Here is a 12390-nt window from a genome sequence, read left to right on the forward strand (position 1 = left end):
GCTCTCCCCACTGGTTCACATTCTCTCCTTTTTGATATAACTTTAAATATATTTTCTATCTATTACTTGTATTCTCTTGTAGCCCTCCAGTAGAGAAAGCACATTCCTTGAGGTCTGGGACTCTTTTTTTCTTTGTGCCTCTGTTGTACCTACTACAAAGTCTTTACTAGATCTAAGATTTCATTGGTATAGTGACTTCCAGGTGAGGAACTTTCCCTATCAATGTCCATCAATGTCCTGTAACTCTCTTTGAGAGATGCCATTGAAGACTGTCAATGGCAGGATTTGAATCCAGGTCTTTATGCCCTCTCAGACCACTACTCTTTCCACTAGCCATTGCATATAACAATAAATGTTTGTTGATTTGAATTTGGGATGAACCCAATACAGAAAACAAACAAGCAAACAAAAAATAATCCCAGGCCCATCTCTTATAGAGGCTGAATTACTTGACTAATCTTGGCTGATGAAGGAAATAACTGCATATGATGTGGTAGGAAATTTTACTGAGAGCTCTATTTCTTCTGCAGAGAATGAAAGGAACTAGACCATATTTGTCTGTATTCACAAGCCGGAGTTCTCTGGATAAGGCCTCATACCTGGCAGGCTTCATCTTTCTTCCACTTCAAAGGCAGCTGTGAGATATTCCTTTGGAACAATCCCGATGAGATTGTTCAGTTCTCCTACCCACCAGCCATACATATTATACTCCTGAAAGAGAGGGAGGGAAGACAGTCATTGCTGTGATTTGGCTATGCTGCTATGTATTTTTTCCCCCTCCAGGGCAATGAGGGTTAAGTGACTTGCCCAGGGTCACACAGCTAGTAAGTGTCAAGTGTCTGAGGCCAGATTTGAACTCATGTCCTCCTGAATCCAGGGCCAGTGCTTTATCCACTGTGCCACCTAGCTGCCCCTGCTGTGCATCTTTTACAGTATTCTGGAGGGAAAACTGTATGGCAATACATAAATAGATAGAGCATTTATTTAAGTGCTTTTTATGTGCCAGGCACTGTGCTAAGCCCTGGGGATTCAAATACAAAGTGAAATAGTCCTTGCCCTCAAGGAGCTTACACTGTGAGTGGGGATAACATATGTTGTTGTTTGTTCTTGAAGAGGACGTGACATTGGGGTGATGTCATGATTTACAGTGAATTGGATTTAAGTGAGGGAGGATTGTATACGGTCATCAGCCTTACTCTCTCCTCCAGAGCCATCTGATTCCAGTGGTGAGATATCTATCAGGACAACTGGAGATGGTCTTAGATGTTTAATGCAATTGGGCTTAAGTGACTTGCCCAGGGTCACACAGCTAGTACATGTCTGAGGTGAGATTTGAACTCAGGTCCTCTCAACTTCAGGGTCAGTGCTCTATCTACTGTGCCACCTAGCTGCTCTTGGGGATAATGTATAAAGGGAAGCTGGAAAGGTAGTACTTGAGCAGTGGTATCGTGTGGAGTTGTCCCAGAAGAGACAGTGGAGGCCTTGTTCTGGGCATGATGAGGCAAAATCTTGCCTTCAGAGTCCAGCATCATCCCAGGGTAAGAGGCCAGGGTTCTCGTGGGAGGGAGATGAGGGTGATGGCTGGAGAATGGAAGCTGTCCAGTTCAACCTCCCTCCTCATTTTACAGATGAGGAAACTTAGGCTAAGAGCTAAATGATTTGTCCTTAGTTGAACATCTAGTAAATGTCAGGGAGTGGGGAAGGACTTTCCAATTCAGGTATGCCTGATTCAAACCCACTGCTCTTTCTATAGCCCCCCTGCTATATCTCCTAGGTCTATTCCAAGTCAAACAACTTGGGAGTTTTCAGCATTGTCTCCTTTTACCGTCTACTTTCCTGATCTCTGGGATTACATTTATGCAATTGAAAGCTACTTCTCTATACCTAATGGGGTTATCAAAGGAACTCTGAATTATGACCCATCACCAAGGTAGTACAAAGGCTACACTCTTAGATGAAGCTTTGACATTTTTCTAAAGAGCAGTCTTAGTAATATCTCTGCTGGTTTCCCCTGGTGGTTGACTACGCTTGCAGCTCCAAGGTAGGTGGCAGGAAGAGAGCAGCTGGAGCCATCCCTGGAGACAGCCAATCTTTTCAAATGACTCCTCCAGCACCAGAGAAAAGCTCAGATGCGGCCAGAGAGGTTGGGCCTGAAAGTGTTGGGGAATTTTTTCTTTGTTGTGATCAGAAGCTCTTAAAAGAAAAAAAAATGTGTCCAAACTAATGCTTTTACCCCTTCCTCCTTCCCTCCACTAAGCCTAAGGTTACCTTGTTTGGAGGTGGAAGGAGATCCTTCTCCTGGGCTTGTCTGTACTGTCTTAACTTCCTTCCTCCACCCCACTTCACATGACTTAGTTGTACAAGAGTTAAGGCCTTCTCTACTCAGTCTTCTCTGTAATTCGTCCTAGCGGTAGCACTCAAGTCCACAGGGCCCTTCATGTCAATGCCAGAGGAAGTAAAAACTATAATCTTAGCCCTTTCACTACTTCATAGGCAGGGGGTTGGAGGCTTAATGGTATGATTGTGGTTTGAGATCTTTCTGATCAAAATGGCTTAACTAACTATGTGTTTAAAGATTTAGGATTCACTTGCCAGATACTGTCCCAGATGTGGTCCGCCTGCTTTGGGAGTTCAGGCAGGGCGCTAGGCTTATGTTCCATGGCCTCACCCTTTAGATGATACTGGGTCAATGGGGATTAGTTCTTGGGGAAGCTATTCTCTTTCATGAAAAAGAGGGAGCAAGCAGATGAGGCTAAAAAAGGACAGCACCGAGTGCCCAGCTCCAAGTTAGTGTTGTTTTGCTTGAGGTGAACACTGGACCCTACTGTTTCCCGATGCAATAGCATCACCACAGTGGCAATAACTGAAACGAGTGGAAAAAGCCCTCGGTCCTTGAAAACAAAAAGAAATGTACAGCAAGGCAAGAAGGATAGTACCGGGCCTTAGAGACTACATCCTGCCATCAGAGCCTGGGAACTTAATCTGGGGACCTAGTGGGCCCAGAATCTGACTGCCTTTTTCACATTCTATCCCTTGGCAGAGTACCAGAAGGGCTATGGGACTGAGATGTTTAAAGCATGAATGGAGAAAATCAAGCCTTTTCCTCCACTCTGTCCCCCCCCCCCCCAATCACTGCTATAGCCCAGGCAGAACACCACGAGGTATTTTAAAATAATTTCTGCTTTGATGAATTGCTGGGGAGTCCACAATTGCTCATAATCAAAGGGAGAAAAATGCAAATTAGATCCGGCCGAGCACGATCACCACCAAACGTTTATTTCACTGCACAGTGCCAGAAAGAATTAAAACAACATTAAACTCACAGCAATCATGTTTAAGCCCTCGTTTCCAAGTGCCAAATTGCACCACTCTGGATCATACAGATGTTCGTTAATTATGCTAATTTTTATTAAACTATTAAAACGAAGAGAACACTGGCTCAGCCAGGCAGACCCCAGCGCAGAGTGAACTCTGCTCTTGTCTGGAGGTGTTAATTTACCCGAGTTTGGATGAAGTTGCTGATTCTTGAATTTTAGTTTTCGGGTAGCAAGGGAGGACAGGATTCTTGGAATCAACGATCCCACCATAGTCTCAATTTTCCCCATCTGGATATTGGGAAAGACTGGCTATAAGCTAACACTGTGGAGCCCCTTAACCTTAACTAGGGAAGTGGACCCAGACCAAGGGAGTGAGCACCATGCCTCAACTGACTGTTTCAAGGCACTAGGGTTCATGTGTGTTAATATGCATACAGGGAGAGGTAACTTCATGCACACAGGTAGGTATGTTATCCCGAAGTCTGGCACCTTTTATACTCAGAGATGTCAACCACAAAGGTTCCCAGGTAAGGCTACAAGAGTCCAAACATTATTTCCATAGCTGTCCCTGTTTCTGGCTATGCTACCTTTTTTTTTTTTTTTTTTTTTTAAGAAGCTTTTATTTTAATGAATATTCTCACCATAAAACGCTTTAGGCTCAATTAACCTCTTCCCGGCTCTTCATCCACCCTGTGCCCCTCCTTCTACCCAAATAATGAAAGAACTAGAAAAAAGAATGGCTGTTAGGTTCCGGTTATCTCTGGCTGGAGGACAGAGCAGCTTCTGTATGGAACAGCAACCCGAAATAGACGCATTCCTCCTTCATCAGCAACCATCAACAGCGTTTATGGGGGATCGCGCAGTCCCATAAAAGGATTTATGCAGCTAATCTCCATCAACAAGGAAAAAAAAAACCCAACTCCACCAAACCTGCCATAAAAAAGAACAGCAAATTCTATAAACAAAAAAGCAGTATGGCCACCGACAACGGGCGGATCACACAGCTTGAATCTGCCTCAAGTGGTTTCCCTGTCGCTCTTTATAGCTTCAAGACTATCACGGCCCTCCTTAGTGCTCCTCCTGTCACAGGGCCCTGAGTCCCTGTGTGGTGCTGCAAATACCCTGTCAGTAGGTGTCAGGGGATATCAGGGGAAAAACAGCAGGCGCCCATCATAAGCCTTAAAAGAGATTAAATACCCCCACTACGTGATTGCTACATTTTAATTTCTCTCCTCCCTGCTGGTTCCTATTTGTATAATCTCTTCCACTGCTCCCCTGGAGTAGCACAGACATGACCTGGAATGACCACTCTGTCCTGGGATGAGAATTCAATTTCCAGGCTCAGTGAGTCCTGGGTTGTTCCAACAAAAGGCATTTCTCTATCCTCCTTTAGGGTAAGAGGAAAATGAAGCCTCTGTGGTCTTGGAGGCCTGGGCCTAGCTCATCAATCCAGCCTAGTCTTGCTTTCTTGGGGTGAAAGGGGAGTTCAGATTCTATGTTTCCAGGCCTGGCTTTCCCAGTGTGATTTGTGGCTTCCACATTGAGTTTCACCTACCCTGCTGAAGGGATCATTTCTTGCTTGGCACAAAGAGACAACTAAGTTGGTTTATTCCTTCTGGACAATGACTGCAAAGTTGTGTCTTTGGAGGGCTTCATTCCAAACCCACGAGATGGTTTTTGAAATGGGTTACTTGACATCCTCATTGTTCTTGAGGACATTAATGACAAAAACTTCCTTCCTGGAAATTCTCTTTCCTCTCTAATGGGGTTCCCCAATACCTCAATGGGACAGAAGTCCCTGAAAATTGCTTATATCTTTGTACTTTTCAACACCCGAAGTTCATTCCAGCAGGCTCTGTAAACAACACAATTCGACTTTAGGAGAACAATTGATCATTTCTTAATGCAGAAAATCAATGACTCATTGATATATGTACAGGAAAGGCTAATCAATCACAGAATTATTGGTTTATGATTGCTTATTCCTCTTATTAGTGGTGGTGTATCATATATTATCATTAGGGTTTGTTTTTTTTTTAAAACAGAGAATTCTAGTTTGTAAGCAGTGCAGATTTTGTGTCATTCTGGGGTCAGATTATTATTTTGGGTTGGCCAAGAATTTTCTAACTTTTAAAATTCTGCTTGGTACCAGAGCTATTTTGAAAATGTATTGCCTTCTTAGGATGTCAAAAATTAAATGAAGTCAGGGCTTCATGATAAATACCACCCCCTCTAACTTCTGAGAAAAAACAAGGCTGGAAGACAGGAATGACTCACTGCAGGCAAACAGGTGCCAATTTCCCGGCACAAGTGGTTTTACATTGAGTGTTTTCAGAGGGAGAGGGGAAATGGTCAGCTGGGTGGTCAGTGAATTAGGGGAAGCTAGATCCTGTGAAAGGTTCAGAGCTTTGCCTTATGTTCTAAATCTCTGGCAGCTTCGAAGGTCTGCCAGTCAGCCTCACTCCTTGTCTTGGCTTCTTGGCAATCATCTTCTTCTCTTTCATTATTCAGAGTTTTGGTCTAATAAATCATCATAAAAAATGAATTATTAACATTGCTCCGTTGAACCATTATTTATTTGTTGTTACCGGGAATTTGCTAAACATAATTCTGTGAACTGGTTCGGATGTGCCAGAATATGGTAAGTGGCCCGTTGGCCAAGTTCAGTCATTGGCCCAGACAGATGTAGGTAGGTATCGTATAGCATCGGTACAAGGGCATGCAGCATGGCAGGGTAGGGTAAGGAACGTGTGGGTCTGAATATGCATTTAGAAGGAAAGAAGAGTGTTTAAACGGAGAGGGGGGAGGTCGGCTTCCTGAGTAGAGAGTTTCTCGGGTGTTGAACAAGTGTTGGGGATGTGAGGTCAACAGGATGACTATGGCGTCCGAAAGCCCAAAATAGATGTTTAGAGTGGGGTGCGTGCCACATAGTGCGCTTTCACGCGCGCGCTTCCTTAAGAGGGGAAAACACAGGGCAGGCAAGTTAAAAGTCAAGGCCGGGCATAGATGGATACATGAGGGAAGGACACTCCAGTTGGTCCCTGCAGAAGAGGGATGGAAGAACTGGGAAGAGAGGTGAACACATGGCTAAGCAGGAGGGCCAGGCAGAAAGGACGGCATTAGCGAACAATAGAGAATGGACCCATTCGGTCGGAGCCGACAGGATTGCCATGCCATGTGAGACTGCCGTATTAATATGTATTCCATAAACGGAGCAGCTCCCAGCTTCGCGCGGCTCTGTTTTGTTCTGACCGCAGTACCAGCCTCAGGCACCACAACACAATTTGGAAACAATGTGACGGAAATGTTTAATCTGCTCGGCCCATCTGTGCTGCGTATTTCTCCAGATCTCCCTGAGAGAGGCGCCTCGAATCTCCACTTTGCCTTTAATATTCTCCTAAATCACCTCCCGACTGCACTTCAAGGGCCATTGCTACAATATCACAGGTTCATCTAAAGTGCAACGAAGGGGGGGGGCGGAGGCTGGGATATTTTTTATTTTAAAATAATTTCAGAAGATTGTCTTTTCCGGTACCCCCCCCCCTTTTTTTTTAAAGAACGTTGAAAAAAAAGTTATTCTACTGTTGCCGTAAGGTTATTGAGGCTGTTTGGTGCAAAATAGGACAGGATGGAGTGGAATCGTTCTCTGAAGAATTATTTTTATTAATCTTGATTCTCTCAATTGGAGATGGGGGGCAGGAGGGAAGCTCATTTTCTCATTTCCCTCTCCCGTGTACCTTGGGCATGTGGTGCTTGCATCTGGGGTTTGTGCCTGTCGGCTCTGCAGTCTTTGGCAGCCTGGGCCAACAGGCCTTATCCAGCTCTAAGCCAATCACCTTGCCCTGGGCAGGTGCCCTTGCTGCATTGCGAGGTCACTGTGCCTTGATTTAGGAAAGGACGGGCCGGTACTTCAATTTTAGCTCAGACCGTTATCCTTTTCCCCTTTCGGAAGCGTACTTTCAGTAATCCCACTCTCTGATTTTCCTTCTTTGCCACAAAAATCTTCCCAGGAATGGTGATGGGGGAGGGCGGAGTATCAGAGCCCAAGGTGCAGATGGGGGGGGGGGCGGGGAAGAGGGAGAGGAAACACGTGAAGTCACCCCCATTTCTGAACAGAGACAAATTGAGGAGGACTGAGGCAGGGCCCAGGAAATTAGGATTCCTTTTGCTCTGCGAATTAAAGAAATGAATAATTTAATCCTTAAGATTGTTCTGGCGAGGGAAAGGCAACGTCCCAGTTGCGAAGCCCTACAGCCTGTCGGTGTGTTACATCATCTGCACACATCGGCGTTTCCATGGCAACCCCTTATAGCTTCATTTCCTGAATCCCTCTAGGGGGTGTCACAGCCAGATCCACCTGCTTTTCACCCTACCCTCAGTGGGGTCATGGCGAGGTCGCCAGAATAAATGAACGTGGGTACTAATGATGTGTTTACTGGCTGTTTATGCTCTGTGTGTGTCAGGGGCACTCACATTTAGAGAGCTCATTATGGCTGCAATTAGAATGCACCATCGCTAGATATTTAACTCCTTTTTCTTTTAAATTAGCATTTTAATAACATTCTTTGAGCAGAGAAACAAAATGACCATTTTTCACGGACAAACTTCTAGCTGTAGGTGCAACTTTAATGGTAAAGTTGTTGGAAAGGAAGGGAGGAGGTGGAGGGGAAGGCCATTCTTACCACCTTACCCTCTTCTTTTACGGAAAGGATATTTTTTTATTTGCTTTCTAACACACTCGATTTCCTAAATTTGTTTGGAATCCAATTATTATTATTATTTTTTTATGCAGTTGGGAGTCTTGGCACTCTTGTTGGATGGACATTTGCAGCTACTGAGGCAAGAGTGTGTGAGGTTTTGCCTAGTTCAGAGATGCTCTTGGTAAGATGGAACAGTGATTAGATGATCTACTATTATCAAAATATCTCTCTCTAGTAACCCCAAGGGCTGCTTCCTTTAAAAAGGTCACTGCAATTATTTTCTCTTTCTGTTTCATAATTCTCCAGATTGTCTTTTATGACTGTATAAAAATGGCAAGACCCTTGTAATTATTCAGGAGGCAAAGGAGAAAGAAGGATGAAAAATAATAACATCAGTAATAACACTTGGCACTTAAAAATGTCGAGATCTTTGGTGCATCTCAAGATAGAAGGGAGGGAACTAGCACAGAAGCGGGAAAGAAACCCATCCACCCCCTTGCCCCTTCAGTATGTTCTATTGGATTTCGGTAAAGTAGGAAGATACTTAATTTTAGGGATTTGGTCTTTGCACCTCTTCTGGAGTATCTGCTTGTTTACAGACACTGTTGGTCGAAAGTACAGTGAAAAATAACAATTTGAATGTTTCGATTATCTTTCCCAGTCTGTTCCATTTTCATTATTTATTTCCTATAAATCGGGACCTTGCTGAACATAATTCTGCAGACAAGGAGGTGGATGGGACAGCCGATGTGAACGGGGAGATAGATAGTGGGTGCGTGAAAGATAGATGCTATGCGTTTATGAAAAGGAACAGTATGTCTGCTCCTGAACATCCACAAAGTCGGGCAGGCAAGCGTGTAAACTATAAAGGGTATTTATAGGTGGGAAAAAAACCAGGTACAAGGGAGACAGTGTGGGAATAAGTGTGCACGTACACACACACACACACACACACACACACACACATTGAAAAGGTTTGCTTCTCTGACTCTCCTGCAATCCATGTCCAAGTTCCTCCAAAGAGGTGCCATTCTTAGACTGGGCTCAGTGTCAGCTCTCACAAGCCTTTCCATGACAACAGACATGTTGGGGGGGGGCGGCAGATTTCACAGTCAGAAGACTTGGGAGGTCAATAGTTGAAAAACCAAGAATTTGAGACCCACAATGAAGAGGGATTTTCATAGAGGCCAGAATGATCCCACCAGTCTGTCCTCAGAGTAAGAAACTGTAAAAGACTGTACCTGAAAATGAGGCATTTGCTAAAAAAAAAAAATAGAAAGAAAATGCAGGTTTAAAATGTTTACTCTACTCTGTATCAGCTCAGTTGCACCTTAGAATCTGCCATTTCATAAATAAAATACGGATGGCATAGACTATAATTTGGTGATAGCTACCCCAGGACATATAGAGATACACTTCTGTTATTTTAATTAAATACTGCATTATGGTTTGTGACAACCACAGAGCTACAGCGTAAATGAATTTGGAATTAAAGTGTTACTTAGGCATCCAGTAATTTTTGTTTCATTTCTCAGTTTTACAAAGCAAATAGCTATAAAATCAAGATGTTTGTTCATTTACAGATGGAGCGGTGGGTCTCTCTCTCTCTCTCTCTCTCTCTCTCTCTCTCTCTCTCTCTCTCTCTCTCTCTCTCTCTGTCTCTCTTTCTCTCCACTTGTACAAAAAGAAGACACTGCTTTGAGTCCAGCTCTCCAACACTCCTGGCTTATGAGCCACATCACAAAGAAAAATACCTCCCCTTGACTCTAATGTGAAATGGTGAATATTAATTGCTGGTGTTACTCTTATCTTCCTAGCCGGGTTCTGTCTTTTAACAATTATTCTGATGGGCGGCAGTATTAGGCAGCCAGAAGATTTTCTTCCTTTGTTTAACAGTTAGTCGGCATATTTAATTTAATTAAAAAAATCCTAAAGTTCACAGGGATTTCTAGAAGTTTTTTTGTTATTTGGAACTTCCGTGGCCTTTGCTGTGGAAGGGAGAAGGTTTAGGAGAGAGAGACAAACTGCTGCATTTGTGAAAAGATATGCTGTAAATTCCTGTATCTAAAAAAAAAATAAAATGTGTTTTTCTAGTGATATTAATGTCTCCTTAATGAAACTAGAGAGGGCATTACAGTTTGGGAATAATCAATTGGTTGGTTTAAATGTCATTTCACTAGCAAATCAGGAGAAAGGTTCTGAATATTCTCATCTGTCAGGCACAGATATTCTTACAATATTTTATTCTGCAACAGGATTGTTATATGTTAGATTTGGGGAAACAACTGGGTTTCAAAAATGTATCACATTTCAAAATAAAAGTTTCAAAAGCAAGTTTTCCAAAACTATTTTCTCTCCTGTCCAAGTCTGAAATACCAACATAATCTTTTAAAATTGCATCTCTGATACGGTTTATTTTGGTGATCTCCTCATTCCCAGTTCCTCTTGAACTAATTATCCTCGATTCTCTATAACTATAAGTAACATGAAAGTTGTTGCCCCAACTGTGGACTCTCTGGTTTATAATCTGCATGAACATTTTTCTAGTTTGGTCAAAGAACTGAATTTGTCTATTGCCTTAAAACAAGGCAACCCTACAGGTTTGGGAAATCTGAGTTCTTTTTGAGAAAACCATTACACGGAAACAAAGCTTTCACCACCCATTTTAAATTGAGAATCTCATGGAAATGTCACCCAGCCTTTTTGGCAGATTAGTGAGGAGTTTATTACTAAATCTCTGTCTAATAAACGTGGAGTTGACTCTAGAGAAGCTGCTTGTTATAATACTGGCTGCGGAAAATGGAGGGAACGTCACCGTTAAAGACACAAATTTTCCCCGTAATATATTCGAATGGAAACCTCCGAATCCAATACTACATGGGCATATCTAATAAATTCACAATATTTCAGCCTCAACAGCCTTCACCGGTTAGTTTTAAAGATTTATGTGGTAAAAAATTACTCAGTGATGAATATAGTTTATTCTGTGCCGTATTGGAGGTATAAGGAATTAAACTACCGTCTTTAACAGTGAATTTATTATTACCTCTGTCAAAAGACGAAGCCTTTAACAGCATTTGTTATAAATTCACTGCAAAATAAATGGCTCGATTTTTTTTTTTTTACGCTGGAGTTTGCAAAGCAACGGGCGGTTCTGAGCATTAACCCAACCCCATGATGGTTTAGATGGTTCTAGGTAAACACTTTTTGTGAGAGTCTTGTGGTTCACTATCTGGTCTGGAGGGAGAGGTGTTACATTTCCACCTGACTGAAGGGCTGGCTGAGGAGGGAGAGAAACCAAGGGTCCTGCCCTGAGCAGGGGTCTGTAGGAGAGGGGCTAGGTGGGAAAAGACACCTTTCTTTGGGAAAAATGTGTTTTTATAATAAATTGCTAGTATAGAGAGAGGATAGATCTGATGGGTAATTGTGCCTCCTGTTAGCAGGTTTACACACACACCCTTTTGTCCTCTCCTGGAATGGGTGTCCCCTCATTTATAAAAATTACCTGGAAGGAATGAGGCTGCCAGGGTTTGTTCTAGACGATTGGTTCCTGTCTGGGGGAAAGGAATGGCCTCTACTGAATTTGACCGGTGTATGACCGTTGCCTTCCAGCTGACCCCAAACTCCACTCCCATCTTCCTAACTCTATAGTCTCCCATAGGGGTTATTAATGAGAGCAAACGCCACCATCATCATCGTCATCATCTTCTTCGTCATCACAGCATAAGACCGAACTGCTTGTTAACATGCAATAGGGTCTTGGGGATGGGCTTCCTGCTTCCCTCCCTGACCACCATAAATAAGGAGAGACATTTCCAGATAATATCCATTCCCCCTTACACCCCCTCCCCTTTGGTGAGGTCAGAGGTGGATAATAGCTATTTGACAAGCATTGATCAGTTTCATCATGCCATTCAGGCCTACTGAGCCCCTGGCCCACATCTCCCTACTCACCCCCACACGTCCTGCAATGAGCCTCCCCTCCCCCACCCCACCCAGGCAAACAGAAGGGACCTGTTCCCGAGGAAGACTTAAATGGACACTAGATGTCACCAAACACCTCCTTTCCCTGGAAGACCAGAAATTATACATACATACATATATGTGTACATCTCTCTCTCTCTATATGTATGTATATACATTTTTCCCCTTCATTTAAAGCAACTAAGAGAATTAACATCTGTTTTTATGGGGGTGGTTTTCACATCCAACCAAGCACACTTAAAATTGGAAGTATTACTGTGTTCTGATAATTATAGCACATAATCACTTTTGGAGAGGGGAAGGGAAGGGTTGACATTTGAAAAGGTACCCTTTGGAAGGGCTGAATAGAAAACCCTGGACTTTGAAATCCTCTGACAACAGAGGTCATG

The 12390-nt window shown here is 43.2% G+C and overlaps 1 protein-coding gene across 1 annotated transcript in view; it reads right to left on the minus strand.

The window, feature by feature from the left end:
* Positions 1–506: 506 nt before the first annotated feature.
* The window catches only part of SKAP1 (src kinase associated phosphoprotein 1), a 376479-nt gene continuing 364595 nt past the window's right edge, over positions 507–12390 (minus strand). Inside the window, exon 12 of the mRNA XM_043962576.1 lies at positions 507–711. Coding sequence (XP_043818511.1) covers positions 610–711 — 102 coding nt within the window. The 3' untranslated portion in view covers positions 507–609. The remainder of the gene's footprint in view (positions 712–12390) is intronic.

Source organism: Dromiciops gliroides, chromosome 4, assembly GCF_019393635.1.
Source record: "Dromiciops gliroides isolate mDroGli1 chromosome 4, mDroGli1.pri, whole genome shotgun sequence".
Classification (NCBI taxonomy): Eukaryota; Metazoa; Chordata; class Mammalia; order Microbiotheria; family Microbiotheriidae; genus Dromiciops; species Dromiciops gliroides.